Genomic DNA, 17,470 nt, shown 5'->3' with positions numbered 1-17,470 from the left:
CAAGTCTATTAGCCAAAATCTTAGAGAGGATATTAAAATCCACATTCAATAGAGAAATTGGTCTCTAAGAGGCGCATTCAGATAAATCTTTACCTTTTTTAGGAATTAAAGAGATTGAAGCTTCATAGAAAGTGTTTGGGAGAGTCCCAGAGGATATAGAGTCAGTGAACCTTTGATATAAATGAGGTATATCAGTAAAAGTCTTATAAAATTCCACTGTATATCCATCCGGTCACAGAGCCTTAGCTGATTGGAGAGAGGATATAGCCCTTGCTATTTCCTCTTGTTTAATAGGTGCATCTCATGTATTCATATCTTGAGTAGAGATTTTAGGTATATTCACTTTTTGCAAAAAACTATTCTTAAAAGTAATATTATCTGAAAATTCAGATTCATAAAGGTTAGAGTAGAAATCCATAAATATCTTATTAATTTCATAAGGATCTACCGTTACAGTTCTATCATGTCTTCTTATTTTCAGGATCTGTCTTCTAGCCATACTTGCTTTTAACTGTCCAGCTAATAATTTGCCTGATTTGTTTCAGTGTATATAAAATTGGCTTTTGGATTTAAAAAGTTGCTGTTCAATGGGAAAAGTCAAAAGCAAGTCATGTTGTGCTTGGAGTTCCACCCTTTCGTTAAAGAGATCTTCACTAGGCGTTACTGAATAGAGTTTATCTATTTCTTTAATCCTATTAGTGACCAGCAAAAGTTCTGCCTTAGTTTTCCTTCTTGAACCTACTGAATATGAAATTATCTGTCCCCGAAGAAAAGATTTCATCGTATCCCAAATAACCAAATTTGACATTTCCTCAGTTGTATTCAATTCAAAAACAGAGAAATTTGTTCTTTAATAAAATTTACAAAAGTTGAATCTTGCAACAATGAAATATTAAATCTCAGCTGAGGTATGTGAATATTATCAGAGAGTTCCAAAGTTAGTTTCATAGGTGCATGATCTGACAACGCAATCACATCATAGGCACACTCAACAACAGAGGACACCAATCGTGTATCCGAGAAAAAATAATCAATTCTAGAATATTTATAGTATACATGTGAAATAAAAGAAAAATCTTTAGGAAATTTAAATCTCCAAATATCGACCAGACCATATTCTAATAAAAAAGAATTAATACAAGTCGCAGCTTTATTAGGAAGTGACGGATTGGTGGACGATCTGTCAATCAACGGGTTAAGACAGCAGTTAAAGTTACCGCCCATAATCAACTTATATTCATTTAAATTCGGCAGTACAGAAAATAGCTTCTTAAAAAATTCAGGGTTGTCTGTACTAGGTGCGTATACACATACCAAAGCCACCTTTTGACCACACAACAAACCAGTAAGAATTAAATATCTTCCAATTAAATCAGTAACAGTATTAAAATGAACAAAAGGGATTTTAGAATTAATAAAAATAGGTACCCCTCTTATTTTGTTTACTGATAAAGAATGAAATAAGGGTCCCTTCCAAAATTTAAAAAAGCGATTTTCATCTTGTCTACAGATGTGTGTCTCCTCCACAGAAATAATATCTGCATGAAGTGTTTTTAATTTCTTAAAAATCTTTCTGCACGTAATAGGTTGCTTCATACCATTTAAATTCCAAGATATTATATTGATTTTATTAAGATCCATACTTAAAACTTAATTTAAAAATTTTATAAAGTAATCTAACGCTCAGGCGCAGCATAAATCGGAAGAAAAGGTGAAGCTTGACTCGATCAGAAAGAGAAGCAAGCTGATTGACAGAGAAAAGCCCCTCAGGACTGCCCAGTCGAGAAAAAAACTAACCTAATAGACCCACCCACCTCCCCCAAAAGCCCAGAAATCGTCCAATAGGCGAATGACATGCTAATCTATTGACCCTTAACCCGTCTCCAGTTGGCAGCTCCGTTTACAAAGTAAAATTCACCACCACAAAAAAGACATAACAAAGAATACATAAAGAAGTAAACAAATTCCAAATATTTTCATATTATGTCTAACAGTAGTTAAGACCGAATTAACAACGGCCATCTTAAATCCGCTTAATATACACAGCCATGTTTTCAAAAAAAAGATGAATCCCATCAACTAATATATACTACAACTAATATTAAAGACTTACAAATCAAAGAAAAATAAGTAAATATATATGTGTTAAATTCAGAACTACATTAACTGTTAAAGCAAACAGCAACAGATCTAAGTAAGTTAACCAAGTCTGTATCTAAACATAGATAAGACGAAAAGCGGACTTTCATCAACGGTGTTACAAACCACTCCCAGTTAAGGATCAACTGTTCAAATTGCTTCCGAAGTGGACTTAAATTCTTTTATAAATTTTCAACCATCTTCTGGAGAGTCAATTCGTTTTGGACGAGCATTGGGTGGAGTACTCATCAGACGGGCAACAGCTCATTTAAAAATTCCGCCATCACTTCCCGATATTTAATTCTTTCGGCATAAATCTCTGGGGCAAAACCTTCCACTATACGAATCTGAACTTCATTATTGATTAGTTTATCCCTTTTCCTTGTATTCGGAAGAATAGCTTCTTTGGTTGTAAAATAATGCAAACAAAGAATTACAGGATGTGGTTTAATTTTGGCTGATGATTTAAAACGCCGAATTCAGTAGGCTGTGTCCAATATCGGACAGGCTTCGAGAATGTCACAAGAAAGTGAATATAACATGTTCAAATAAAACTTTAGTAGCTCACCGGTTTCCGTATTTTCAGGCAAACCTAGTATATGTAGATTCATCCTGCGATTTCTGCTTTCCAATTCAATTGTTTTCTTCTTAATTCCTTATAATTCTGAAGTATCCTCATTAATTTTCTTTTCCACAAGAGACATCATCAAATCCTGTTCCTTAATAGATTGATCCATTAATTCAAATTCCCTTTCAATTCTGTGAGTACTCTGCTTAAGCGGCTGTTATCGATCTTCCAAATTCTTCAAAGACTCCTGAATAGCGATGTTGGTTTTTTCAAGCAATTCATTAGCTTTCGTCAATTTATCCATTTTGGTATCCAGCGTACCGATCTTCACATTAATAGCTTCCACTGAAGAAAACATTCTTTCTGAAGTAGAAACTTCCTCTGATTTCTCTGTTTGTTGCGGCTCAGAAAGGGTTTTGCCACTACGTAATTCGGTTCCAGCCATCTTAATTAATCATAAAATCCTTCAGCAAATATAATAAATCTTCAAACTTCAAATGGATCTAGCAGTGGAAAGTAAGTTATGAAAGATGGAGCTGAGACAAAAGAAGTCTTACTCCGTACGCTGCCAAATGGAGACCCAGAGTCTTGCCATTAATGCTATATTCTGCCATCATATTTGACCTACAAAAATGAACCACCTCACACTTATCTGGGTTGAACTCCATCTCCAGAAAGGGAAAGAAGAGGGGTAATAGGCAGGTGAGGAGAGGGGAACACAGTGGCAAATAGAAGAAGAAGGGACGGGAGGGAGAAAAATTACTGGAAGTTGGAAAAATCAATATTCACGCCATCAAGTTGGAGGCTACCAGATGGAATATGAGGTGTTGCTCCTCCAACCTGAGAGTTGCTTCATCATGGCAATAGAGGAGACCATGGACTGACAAGTCAGAAGGGAGACTGGAACTAAAATGGTTGGCCACCGGGATGGTGGATGGTACAGAGAATGATGTGCTGGATGCAGAGTCCCGTGGGTGGTAGGTGAAGACAAGAGGAACTCGGTCAGTGTTAGGGATGCAGAGTCCCGTGGGTGGTAGGTGAAGTCAAGAGGAACTCGGTCAGTGTTAAGGCACCGGAATGATGTGTGGAGGGCAGATGCCTGTGAATGGAGGAGATGCGATTGAGGGAAGCGTCAATAGTGGAGGAAGGGAAACGCTGTTCCTTGAAGAAGTAGGACATTTCTGATTTCCCAGAAAAGAAAACCTCACCACACAGACACAAAGGAACTGATGGAAGGGAATGGCATTTTTACAGGAGAGAGGTTGGGAGGAGGTACAGTCAAGATAGCTGTGGGATTCAGTAGGTTTACAAAAGATAACAATAGACAGCTTATCCCCAGACATGGAGACAAAGATCAAGAAAGGAGAGAGAGAGAGAGAGATGTGTCAGAAATGGACAAAGTGAATTTAAGGGCAGGGTGGAAGTTAACCATAGCTCCAAGTTCATAGATCTCTAAGAAGGAACATCGGTTGATATTGTGGAGAAGAACATACATGGCATGCTGATATTTATAATTTGGGACAACAAGCAAGGTCAGAAATAGAAAGATAGGCCGGATGAATTCGTGGCTGAGGTGCCGGAGCAGGGGGAGAGGTTCAGGTTCTTGGGATCTCTTCTGGGGACGGAATCAACCTGTACAAGAGGGACAGGTTACACTTGAACCAGAGAGGGGCCAATATCCTTGCAAGAACATTTGGGGGTGGGATGGAACTCTGAGCAGGAACAACACACGGGATAAAGCAGTAATCTGCAAGAGCAAGTTTTGTATTCAGGATATCAGGATGAAGGGAAAGAAAAGAATACTCAGTCAAACTGCATTTAATTCACAGCATGAGCATTAAGAGGTAACGTGAGTGAGCTCAGAATGTGGATTGGCTCTGTGGACTGGGATGTTACAGCCATAACAGAAACATGGCTGAGAGAAGGGCAGGACTGGCAGCTCAATGCTCCAGAATACAGACGTGATAGTAGATAGATGATTGGGAAGCTTTTAAAAACCTAGAGAGAGCAACTAAAAAAATTAATTAGAAGGGAAAAGATGAAATATGAATGCAAGCTAGCAAATAATATCAAAGTGGATAGTAGAGGTTTTTTCAAGTATGTTAAAAATAAAAGAGAGATGAGATTGGATATAGGACCGCTAGAAGATGAGGCAGGAGAAATAATAATGGGGGACAAGGAGATGGCTGATGAACTAAATGAGTATTTTGCATCAGTCTTCACTGTGGAAGACACTAGCAGTATGCCTGATGTTGTAGTGTGTGAAGGAAGAGAAGTGGGTGCAGTTACTATTACAAGAGAGAAGGTGCTCAAAAAGCTGAGAGACCTAAAGCTACATAAGTCACCCAGACCAGATGAACTGCACCCAAGAGTTCTGAAAGATAGCATTAGAGATTGTGATGGCATTAGAAGTGATCTTTCAAAAATGATTGGACTCTGGCATGGTGCCAGAGGACTGGAAAATTGCAAATGTCACTCCACTCTTTAAGAAAGGAAGAAGGCAGCAGAAAGGAAATTATAGACCAGTTAGCCTGGTTGGGAAGATGTTAGAGTCAATTGTTAAGGATGTGGTGATGGAGTACTTGGTGACACATGACAAGACAGTACAAAGTCAGCATGGTTTCCTTCAGGGAAAATCCTGCCTGGCGAGCCAGTTGGAATTCTTTGAGGAAGTTTCAAGTAGGATGGATGTTTCAAGTAGGATAAAGTGAATGCTGTGGAAGTTGTTATTTGGACTGTCAGAAGGACTTTGACAAGGTGCCACACATGAGGCTGCTTACCAATTTAAGAGCCCATGGTATTACAGGAAAGATACTAACATGGTTAGAGCATTGGCTGATTGGTAGGAGGTAGTGAGTGGGAATAAAAAATCCTTTTCTGGTTGGCTGGCAGTGACTAGCGGTGTTGGGACCACTTCTTTTTATGCTGTATATAAATTATTCAGATGATGGAATAGATAGCTTTGTTGCCATGTTTGCAGATGATACGAAGATTGATGGAGAGGCAAGCAGTTTTGAGGAAATGGGTAGAATGCAGAAAGACTTAGACAAATTTGGAGAATGGTCAAGAAAGTGGCAAATGAAATACAATGTTGGAAAATGCATGGTTATGCACTTTGCCAGTAGAAATAAATGTGCAGACTATTTTTTAAATGGGGAGAAAATCCCAAAATCTGAGATGCAAAGGGACTTGGGAGTCCTTGTGCAGAACATCCTAAAGGTTAACTTGCAGTTAGAGTCAGTGGTGAGGAAGGCAAATGCCATTTTAGCATTCATTTCAAGAGGTCTAGAATATAAGAGCAAGGACTTGATGCTGAGGCTTTATAAGGCACTGCTGAGGCCTCAGCTTGAGTATTGTGAACAGTTTTGGGCCCCTCATCTTAGAAAAGATGTGCTGGCATTGGAGAGGGTCCAGAGGAGGTTCATGAGGATGATTCCAGGAGTGAAAGGGTTATCACACAAGGAATATTTGATATCTCCAGGTCTGTACTCACTGGAATTCAGAAGGAAGAGGGGAATCACATTGAAACCTTTCAAATGTTAGAAGGCCTAGATGGAGTAGACGTGGAAAGGATGTTTCCCATGAGTCTAGGATGAGGGCACAGCCTCAGAATAGAGAGGCGCCCTTTCAAAATAGAGATACGGAGAAACTTCTTCAGCAAAGGGTGGTAAATTTGTGGAATTTGATGCCACATACAGCTGTGAGGCCTGGTTGTTGGGTGTATTTAAGGGAGAGATTAATAAGTTCTTGATAAGACATGACATCAAATGTTGTGGGGAGAAGGCCGGGAACTGGGGTTAAGAAGGAGGAAAATAAAGGATTAGCCATGATTGAATGGCGGAGTAGGCTCGATGGGCCAGATGGCCTAATTCTGTTCCTATGTTTTATGGTCTTATGGTCTTATGGACAGAGGTACAGATAAATGAGGAGGGGATGTTGCCTTTTGATCACGGAGGACACAGCATCAGTAATTAGAGATGACATCTTTGGAGGTTCATTCTGTGAAGCTGTATGGACTGAACATCATTTCAAACTCCTGGGAGTGAACATCACACACAACTCTCATGGTCCCAGAACACATCCTACACGGCAGGAAAGCTCACCACTGCCTCATTTTTCTGAGGAGTCTGAGAGAGCGAGACTTTGCACATCCACACTCATGTCATTCCACAGATGCACAGTAGAGGGCAGCCTAACAAGCTGCATCACTGCTTGGTACGGAAACTGCACTGTGGCGAACAGGAAGGCTCCACAATGGGTAGTTAAAACTGACCAACCCATCACTGGCACCAAACTACCTGCAATTAATGACATATTGTATATAGAGTACGGTGTGGTCCATTCTCATCTCCTATCAGATTACTTCTTCTCCAGCCCTTTACCTTTCCTGCCCACCTGGCTTCACCTGTCAACTTACAGCTTGCCTCCTCCCCCTCCCCCCACCTTTTTATTCTGACATCTTCCCCCTTCTTTCTCAGTCCTGAAGGAGGCTCTCAGCCTGAAACGTCAACCGTTTATTCATTTCCAAAGATGCTGCCTGACCTGCTGAGTTCCTCCAGCATTGTGTGTGTGTCGTTTTGGACTTTCAGCATCTGCAGACTTTCTCATGTTTACGTAGCATCCACGCCAGGACCACCAGACTCAAAAGCAGTTCCTTTCCCCAAGCGGTGAGGCTGATCAACACCTCCACCCGCTAACTCCACCACTACATTATAATTTCCCATCACTGACATTATGTACAAGCCAGTGTCACTTTATGGATAGACAATCAATCTATGCATGTAAGCTGTCGTGTGTATTTATAGTTATTTTGTGATTTTTATTATTGATAATGTGTTCTTCATAGTTTGTATTTTTTGTGCTGCATTGCATCCAGAGTAATAATTATCTTGTTCTCCTTAAACTTGTGTACAGGAAATGACACTGAACGATATTTAAACTTTGAAAAGTTTCCCGAGTAGAGAGACCTAGACAGAGGGTGCAATACTGGACCTCCTCTTGGAGAATGAGGCAGGGCAAGTAACTGAGGGAGCAGTCAGGGAGAACTTTGGCTCTGGTGACCACAGTTCTTGTAGTTTTAAGATGGTGATGGAAAAGCAAGCATGGGACCCCAAGTTAGGGTTGAAAACTGGGGCTGGGCTAATTTTGTGGGAATTAGGCAGGATCAAACGGGGGATTAAATTAGATAATGTGCATTTTTATGTGGATGAATTCTCAGGGCTTGACTGAGTATATCATCAGAATACATTGGAAGCTAAAGAAGAAATTGTGGAGGCTGTTGAAGAGATATTTGCTTCATTTTTAGCCACTGGTGAAATTCCCAAAGACTGGGATGTAGCTACTGTCATTCCGTTGTTTAAGTAGAGTAACAAGGAGAAGCCAGAGAATTACTTGAAGAAGTAACTAAAACTGTTGGTGAGAGTAGGTCAGTGGATGTTGTCTTCTTTGACCTTTCCAAAGCGTTCTAGGTCCCACATGGCAGTTTAGCTCCCATGGAATCCAGGGAGAGCAATTTGGGTGAATTCAAAATGAGTTTTTTGGTAGGAATCAGAAGGTTTTTAAGGGTTATTTCTGGGAATGGAGGTCAGTGATTAGTGCTGTGCTCTATGGGTCAGTATGGGGACCCTTGTTATTTGTTAATTATAGAATGATTTAAATGTGAATACACAAGGCTTGGTCAACAAATATGCAGATGACACAAAATGAGGAGATGTTGGTGATAGTGAAAATGGTTATCGTAGATTGAACAGTGATCCTGATCATTGAGGGAAGAGGGTTGAGAAGTGGCAAATAGATTTCGATACAGATAAGTACAAGGTATTAGATGCATTTTGGAAAATGGAACTAGTTTGCAACTGGTACTCTGAATGTTCGGGCACCAGGGAGTGCAATGAAACAGAGAGACCTCGGAGTACAAGTACATCGTTCATTGAAAGTGGTGTCACAGGTAGACAGGGTGGTGAAAAGGGCATTTAGCATGCTGACTATCTTCAGTCAGGACATTGAGCAAAGGAGTTGGGACATTATGCTGCAGTTGTACTAGTCACTGGTAAGGCTACATTTGGACTGTGTACAGTTTTGTTCAGCCTGATATAGGAAACATGTAATGAAACTAAACCAAGTGTAGAAAAGATTTACGAGGATTTTGCCAAGACTAGAATTATAGGGAGAGGTTGGCCAGGCTATGTCTTTATGGATTGGAACATGGGGGAATTTTGCCAAGACTAGAGTTATAGGGAGAGGTTGGCCAGGCTAAGTCTTTATAGATTGGAACATGGGGGAAGGAGACCTTACAGAAATGTTTAAAATAATGAGAAACATAGATAAGGTGGATGGAATCAGCCTTCCCCAGGGAGGGGATCCCAAATCTAGGGGTGGGCAGAGATTTCAGGTGAAAGTGGAAAGATTTAACAGAGATCTGAGGAGCAACTTTTTCACACAGAGGTTGGTGAGTAGATGGAACGAACTGTCAGAGGAAGTGGTTGTGGGAAGTACAATCTTTTCATGTAAGAAATACTTAAATCGATACATTCAGGGACAGTACTTGGAGGGATATGGGACAGATACAGTAAATTGGTACGAGCTCAGAGAACAATGTGGTCAGCATGGACTCGTTGGGCTGAAGGGCCTGTACCTGTGCTGTATTCTCTATGATTCTACATTGCAACTTTACAAAACACTGGATAGGCCTCACTGGGAGTACTGTGTGTAGTTCTGGTCACAACACTATAGGAAGGATATAGTTGCACTGGAGAGAGTGCAGAGGAGATGCGACGGGAAGTTGCTGGATTGGAGGAGTTTGGTTATGAGGAGAGATTGCATCGGCTGGGCTTGGTTTCCCTGGAGTGAAGGTAGCTAAGGAGTGACCCTTATAAGTATACAAGGTTGTGAAAGGCATAGATGGGGTAGAGAGTGAAAATCATTTCCCATGGTATGACAGGGGTATCAAAAACAACTTTTGGGTTTAAGCTGAGAGGAGGGAGTTTTGAAGGAGATGTGTGGGATGACCTCGGGGTTGAGGACCCCCCTGCTCGACCAAACCTTGGAATTCTCATTTGGGTGGATGCTGCACAACGTGTCCCCTGTTTCAAATCAGTACCCCGGAATAACAAACGGTACGCAATATGCAGTTAAACGACTAAGATTTTATATTTGACTGTGGGGTTAGTAGATAAACAAAATATAAAATAAAATGTACCAAGAGACTTATTAATCAGTTTGTCAGTTCGTGCACAAATCGTTGGAGCTCACGGATTCCCCTGCGCTGATCCTCCGATCGTTGTCGACCTCCGAGCTTCCGCCCAGAGCCCGGAGAGTCGGGTAGCCCACCGACTCCTCGAGCCCATCTCCTCTCTTCATTCCCCTCACGCCTTCTGCCCAAAGCCCGCAAAAAACCGATAGATTTTAGACAGACAAGAAAGAATAACCTCCCTCCCATTGGTTAACACTGAATTCCAAAGCCCCGTTATCTCTGCTTATAACCCAGACATGCTGCTACAGAGAACCCACTACCTCAGCAGTTAACATTACAGAGAAGCCATTTTATTAGCCTTAGCAGTTAGCATAGAAGTGAACCCCTCAGAGATAGATGGGGTAGAGAGTGAAAATCATTTCCCATGGTACGATAGGGGTATCAAAAAGAACTTTCGGGTTTAAACTGAGAGGAAGGAGTTTTGAAGGAGATGTGTGGGATTAGTTTTTAAAACAGAGAATGGTTGACATCTGGAACACACTGACAGAGGATGACATGTTTAGCATTACAAGAACGATTTAGAACCTCATTTAAATAGACATGGTTTAGAAGGGTATGGACCTCATGTGGACAAAATAGATTGGTGTCCATGGCCGGTTAAAATAGCAACAAGTAATCTTCACCAATGTGCATCATTCATCTAGAATTTATAAGGGATTATTTCATTCATTACAGGCAGGAACGAAAGAACTAATGAGAACAACCGTGGTGAAACAGAGCAGGTATTTTGTTCATATAAATTCCTGCAGTTTTATTGTGTTTAAATAGTTTGTAAATTCACTGTTATTTCTCCCTCTCTCAGTTCACACATGAATAAAGTCATTGGAATCTTCCTGCTCTATTTATAGACATAGAAATATAGAAAAACTATGAAGTTGTGCCGAACATGTCCCTCCGTTAGAAATTACTACGCTTACCTATAGCCCTCTATTTTTCTAAGCTCCATGTATCTATCTAAAAGTCTCTTAAAAGACCCTATTGTATCCGCCTCCACCACCATTGCTGACAGCCCATTCCATACACTCACCACTCTCTGAGTAAAAAACTTACCCCTGACATCTCTTCCGTACCTACTCCCCAGCACCTTAAACCTGTGTCCTCTTGTGGGAACCATTTCAGCCCTGGGAAAAAACCTCTGACCATCCACACGATCAATGCCTCTAATCATCTTATACACCTCTCTCAGGTCACCTCTCATCCTCCGTCGCTCCAAGGAGAAAAGGCCGAGTTCACTCAACCTATTCTCATAAGGCATGCTCCCCAATCCAGGCAACATCTTTGTAAATCTCCTCTGCACCCTTTCTATGGATTCCACGTCCTTCATGTAGTGAGGCGACCAGAAATGAGCACAGTACTCCAAGTGAGGTCTGACCAGGGTCCTATATAGCTGCAACATTACCTCTCAGCTCTTAAACTCAATCCCACGATTGATGAAGGCAATGCATCATATGCCTTCTTAATTACAGAGTCAACCTGCGTCGCAGCTTTGAGTGTCCTATGGACTTGGACCCCAAGATCCCTCTGATCCTCCACACTGCCAAGAGTCTTACTGTTAATACTATATTCTGCTGTCATATTCTACCAAAATGAAGCACTTCACACTTATCTGGGTTGAACTCCATCTGCCACTTCTCAGGCCAGATTTGCATCCCATCGATGCCCCGCTGTAACCTCTGACAGCCCTCCACACTATCCACAACACCCCCAACCTTTGTGCCATCAGCAAATTTCTAACCCATCCCTCCACTTCCTCATCCAGGTCATTTATAAAAATCACGAAGAGTAAGGGTCCCAGAACAGATCCCTGAGGCACTCCAAAGGTCACCAATCTCCATGCAGAATATGACCTGTCCACAAACACTCTTTGCCTTCTGTGGGCAAGCTGTTCTGGATCCGCAAAGCAATGTCCCCTTGGATCCCATGCCTCCTTACTTTCTCAATAAGCCTTGCATAGGGTACCTTATCAAATGCCTTGCTGAAATCCATATACACTACATCTACAGCTCTTCCTTCATCAATGTGTTTAGTCATATCCTCAAAAAATTCAGTCAGGCTCGTAAGGCACAACCTGCCCTTGACAAAGCCATGCTGACTATTCCTAATCATATTATACCTCTCCAAATGTTCATAAATCCTGCCTCTCAGGATCTTCTCCATCAACTTACCAACCACTGAGGTGAGACTCACTGGTCTATAATTTCCTGGGCTATCTCTACTCCCTTTCTTGAAAAAAGGAACAACATCCACAAACCTCCAATGCTCTGGAACCTCTCCCGTCCCCATTGATGATGAAAATATCATTGCCAGAGGCTCAGCAATCTCCTCCCTCGCCTCCCAGAGCAGCATTGGGTACATCTCATCCATTCCCAGCGACTTATCCAATTTGATGCTTTCCAAAAGCTCCAGCACATCCTCTTTCTTAAAATCTATGTGCTCAAGCTTTTCATTCTGCTGCAAGTCATCACTACAATCACCAAGATCCTTTTCCATAGTGAATACCGAAGTAACGGATTCATTAAGTACCTCTGCTTTTTCCTTTGGTTCCATACACACTTTCCCACTGTCACACTTGATACGTCCTGTTCTTTCACGTCTTATCCTCTTGCTCTTCACATACTTGTAGAATGCCTTTGGGTTTTCTTTAATCCTGCACACCAAGGCCTTCTCATGGCCCCTTCTGGCTCTCCTAATTTCCTTCTTAAGCTCCTTCCTGTTAGCCTTATAATCTTCTAGATCTCTAACATTACCTAGCTCTCTGAACCTTTTGTAATCTTTTCTTCTTGTCTAGATTTATTACAGTCTTTGTACACCACGGTTCCTGTACTCTACCATAACTTCCTTGTCTCATTGGAATGTACCTATGCAGAATTCTACACAAATATCCCCTGAACATTTGCCACATTTCTTCCATACTTTTCCCTGAGAACGTCTGCTTCCGATTTAAGGTTACAATTTCCTGCCTGATAGCCTCATAATTTCCCTTACACCAATTCAACGCTTTTCTAACTTGTCTGGTCCTATCTCTCTCCAATGCTATTGTAAAGGAGACAGAATTATGATCACTATCTCCAAAATGCTATCCCACTGAGAGATCTGACACCTGACCAGGTTCATTTCCCAATACCAAATCAATTACAGCCTCCTCTCTTGTCGGTTTTTCTACATATTGTGTCAAGAAACCATCCTGAACACACCTAACAAACTCCTCCCCATCAATATCCATTGCTCTAGGGAGATGCCAATCGATATTTGGGAAATTAAAATCTCCCATCATGACAACTCTGCTATTATTACACTTTTCCAGGATCTGTTTCCCTATCTATTCCTAGATATCCCTGTTACTATTGGGCGGCCTGTAAAAATCACGCAGTAAAGATATTGACCCCTTCCTGTTCCCGACCTCCACCCACAGAGACTCCATAGACAATTCTTCCATGGCATCCACCTTTTCTGCAGCAATGACACTATCTCTGATCCACAGTGCCACACCCCCACCTCTTTTGCCTCCCTCCTTATCCTTTCTGAAACATCTAAAACTCGGCACTTGAAGTAAGCATTCCTGTCCCTGAGTCATCCAAGTCTCTGTAATGGCCACCACATCATATCTCCAAGCTCTATGCTTCACGCTCTAAGCTCATCCGCTTTGTTCACAACACTCCTTGTATTAAAATAAACACATCTCAATTCTTCGAACAGAGCGCGTCCCTTCTCTATCACCTGCCTGTCCTCCCTCTTGCACTGTCTACTAGTTTTCTCTATTTGTGAGCCAACCTCTTCTTCCCCAGTCTCTTCGGATCAGTTGCCACCCCCCAGCAATTCTAGTTTAAACTCTCCCAGCTAGCCTTAGCAAACCTCCCCACCAGGATATTGGTCACCTTGGGATTCAAGTGCAACCTGTTCTTTTTGTACAGGTCACACCTGCCACAAAAGAGGTCCCAATGATCCAGAAATCTGAATCCCTGCCCCCTGCTCCAATCCCTCAGCCACGCATTTACCCTCCACCTCATTCTATTCCTATTCTCACTGTCGCATGGCACAGGCAGTAATCCTGAGGATACTATCTTTATGGTCCTGCTTCTCAACTCCCTTCCTAACTCCCTATATTCTCCTTTCAGGACCTCTTCCCTTTTCCTACCTATGTCATTGGTACCAATATGTACCACGACCTCTGGCTGTTCTCCCTCCCAACGCGGTATATTTTGGATGCGAGCTGAAACATCCCAGACCCTGGCACCTGGGAGGCAAACTACCATCCGAGTTTTCTTCCTGCATCCGCAAAATGGCCTGTCTGACCCCCCAACTATAGAGTCCCCTATCACTACTGCCTTCCTCTTCCTTTCACTACCCTTCTGAGCTACAGGGCCAGACTCTGTGCCAGAGGCACGGCCACTGTTGCTTCCCCCAGGTAGGCCGTCTCTCCCAACAGTATTCAAACAGGAGTACTTAATGTCAAGGGGTACAGCCACAGGGGCGTTCTCTAGTACCTGACTCTTCCCCTTCCCCCTCCTGACTGTGACCCACTTGTCTGTCTCCCGTGGCCCCAGTGTGACCACCTGCCAATAACTCCTCTCTATCACCTCCTCGCTCTCCCTGACCAGGAGAAGGTCATTGAGCTGCATCTCCAGTTCCCTAACTTGGTCCTTTAAGAGCTTCAGCTCGACACACCTAGTGCAGAGAAGGCCATCCGGGAGGCTGGGAGACTCCGGGACCTTCCACATCTGACACCAAGCACAGAAAACTGGCCTCTGACACATACTTCCTCCTTTCCGCAACCAACACAAGTAAACCTACTTCACCTCGTCCCGTTACTGCCTAAGCCCGTTGAGCCAAAGCCCGATCACACTGCTTCCTCTCACTCCTCTGCCCACTGTATATGGTGGTCATCTTTTTAAATCTGTCTCGCTCTACTGGCTGACGTCAGGCACCTGCACAGTCTCTCCTCTCTTTTACCCCGAGTAGTAAAATCTGCCTCAGCTCCAGAAATCAGCCGGTCACCCACAGCCTTCTTGCTCCAAGTCAAAACCTGGGTTTGATTTATAATGCCACTCTCTCTCATTTATTGACACATGGGTTAGCAGGAATCATGACCTCTGTTATTGTCGATAATATCTGGTTAATTTTAATTTAATTGACAGTATCCCTTAGAGTTTCATTACATTCTTGTTTGGACACCATTATGGTTATTTACCATTTCTATCAGTCTGTGTCTGGTTCTGCAGAAAGTGGTTGTCTCTGTCTGAACCCTTTGTAACATCAGTTATGTCCAATTAGTCACCTCTGCCTCTCCCTCATCCCACTGCCCTCCCCTGCCCCATCCCATACCCCTCCCCCCACTGCCTGTCAGTCTGTCCCATCTTTATCTCAGTGAACAAAGTGAAGATTTGTCATCATGTATAACAAACACATTCTGTCCATTTTAGGATCCTGGAGAAATGCCGGAATTACAACCTCTCGGCCCAGGTCATGAAGCTGAACCTGAAAATCATCCGGTCAGTTAGAAGGGACACGGCAGTCTTCAGTTCCAGAGGTGACTGTGAGGGCAGGTTCTGTGTCCCTGCTGTAGACTGGAGCCTGGAAAATCCTTCCCTCCAACAGTGGGACCATGGTGCTCTGTAGCTGTAACTTGTATTACCCTGAGTGAGAACAACACTGCACTCATTTCAGCTCTCAGCTTCCGGTGAGAAATTCAATCCTGATAATCTGGCAAAATTCTCATTGGTACCGGAATCATTTTAAGGAACCATGAAAGAGGAGCCCAGAGGGGCTCGGTCCACAAGACCTTGTGAATTTATCTCTGATTTAGATCTCTTGAAGGTGCAATAACTACATAATATGTGCTTCAGAAGACAGTCCTGACTGCAATCTGGGACATCAAATGCAGGCTCCCACACACAGTTCAACTGCTTTGCCTGATGAAGACAACCACAATCAGGTTTATTGTCACTGTGTTATGAGATGAAATTTGTTGTTTTGTGACCAGATCACTGCCTCTCAGATTCTTCGCCTTGGGATCATTCATTGCTGATTTCTACCACATCTCACACTTTACTCCTTGCCGCTGCCTGGCTGTAGACCTGGAGGGTCACCAAGGCCCCCTTGTACAACAAGCACCTCTTGTGGTTAATGTTCCCCACCAGAATGACAAGGTCTCTCTGAGTCCCTCTCCTTTCCCATCATTTCCAATCTGTTTGTGAAGCAACAACACTTCCTATTGCTTGTATTTGTTTGTGCCATCAAGGCTGACTTCCCCTGTCGTAGCAGAGAGGTGAAGAGCTGGCAGCTGAGAGAGATCAAACAGAACGTCCCGATGTCACCATTTTCACTCTCGGCCATGGCATTGCTCTTCCATCACGTCGGTGTTACAGGAGTTACCCTTTGTACCCTCGCAGTAGTCAGTTGGAACTGGAGTTCCTTTGTTCACCTGTTTACTGGAATCTGCAATGAAATCAGCCGGTTACAGTTTCAGGACAATAAATCCCATTCATACACGGATCGTTAACCCTGAGCATAATAATGAGGCCGGCATCATCCAACTCGGAGTGACACATCAGTGATGAGCATTTTCTTCATCAATCTACAAACATCGAGCTATTGCTCCTGGGCCATCCTGAGAAGGGTCACAGAGTCACACAGCATAGAAACAGGCCCTTCGGCCCACCAAATCCATGCTGACCTTGTTGTCCATCTACACTGATCTCAGTTGCAATCATTGTGGGATCCATGTCAAATCTGTCATTTTCCTGTCCAAATTGTCTGCTGTTAGTCAAACTGAGGACAGTGTGTAGACTCCACCCCACCTTTGTGTTGTTGTATCAGACTAAACCAGTGAATCCAAGCCCAGAAATCCTTTCCATTTTGTACAAGTATTAAAACTGCTCTGGCTGTTGCACTAATGCTGTCCTTAGAAATCCCATAAAGATTGTGATTTCCCCAGTGCCAATACCAGGTACAGCATTTCCTCACAAACTCCCTCCCATTTCTGTACAGTGAGCAGTGAAACTGCAATAAAACTCTATGAGTTTGAATGTTGTACTGGAGGGTGATTTTGGGATATTTTAATCCTATACTGTATGTATATGTGTACATTTGTATTTTAAACGTGTTGCCTGGTGCCTTTTTATGACCATTGCTGATTAAATAAGCCACTTCTGTTTTGCTGTTGGTTACTATTCATGAATGGGATCAGCCTAATTATAGGATAATTTACAATGTCCGATTAACCTCCCACCTTTGGACTGTGGGAGGACGGTGGAGCATCCGAGGAAACCCACACAGTCACAGGGAGTGTGTACGAACTCCTTACAGACAGTGGTGGGAATTGAACCCGGGTCACTGGTACCATAAAGTGTTGTGCTGACCAATACAGTACCATGGTCCAGAAAATGCTGGAAACTCTCAGCAGTTCAGGCAGCATCTGTGGAAAGAGAAACAGAATTAATGTTTCAGGTTGAGGACGTCAGAAGTGGGAAAGATTGAAAACAGGTTGGTTTTAAATTACAAGGAGGATGGAG

At 42.6% G+C, this 17,470-nt stretch overlaps 1 protein-coding gene across 2 annotated transcripts in view; it reads left to right on the top strand.

The window, feature by feature from the left end:
* Nucleotides 1–17,112, top strand: part of LOC140198136 (uncharacterized) — a 187,348-nt gene extending 170,236 nt beyond the window's left edge. For both annotated transcript variants that reach the window (XM_072259094.1, XM_072259093.1), the window contains exons 18-19: nt 10,635–10,681; nt 15,380–17,112. In XM_072259094.1, coding sequence (XP_072115195.1) covers nt 10,635–10,681; nt 15,380–15,457 — 125 coding nt within the window. In that variant the 3' untranslated portion in view covers nt 15,458–17,112. The remainder of the gene's footprint in view (nt 1–10,634; nt 10,682–15,379) is intronic.
* The last annotated feature ends 358 nt before the right edge of the window (nt 17,113–17,470 follow it).

Source organism: Mobula birostris, chromosome 5 (assembly GCF_030028105.1).
Source record: "Mobula birostris isolate sMobBir1 chromosome 5, sMobBir1.hap1, whole genome shotgun sequence".
Lineage (NCBI taxonomy): Eukaryota > Metazoa > Chordata > Chondrichthyes > Myliobatiformes > Myliobatidae > Mobula > Mobula birostris.
Note: the sequence above shows the minus strand (reverse complement) of the source record. Positions and strands in the feature narration are given on the sequence as shown.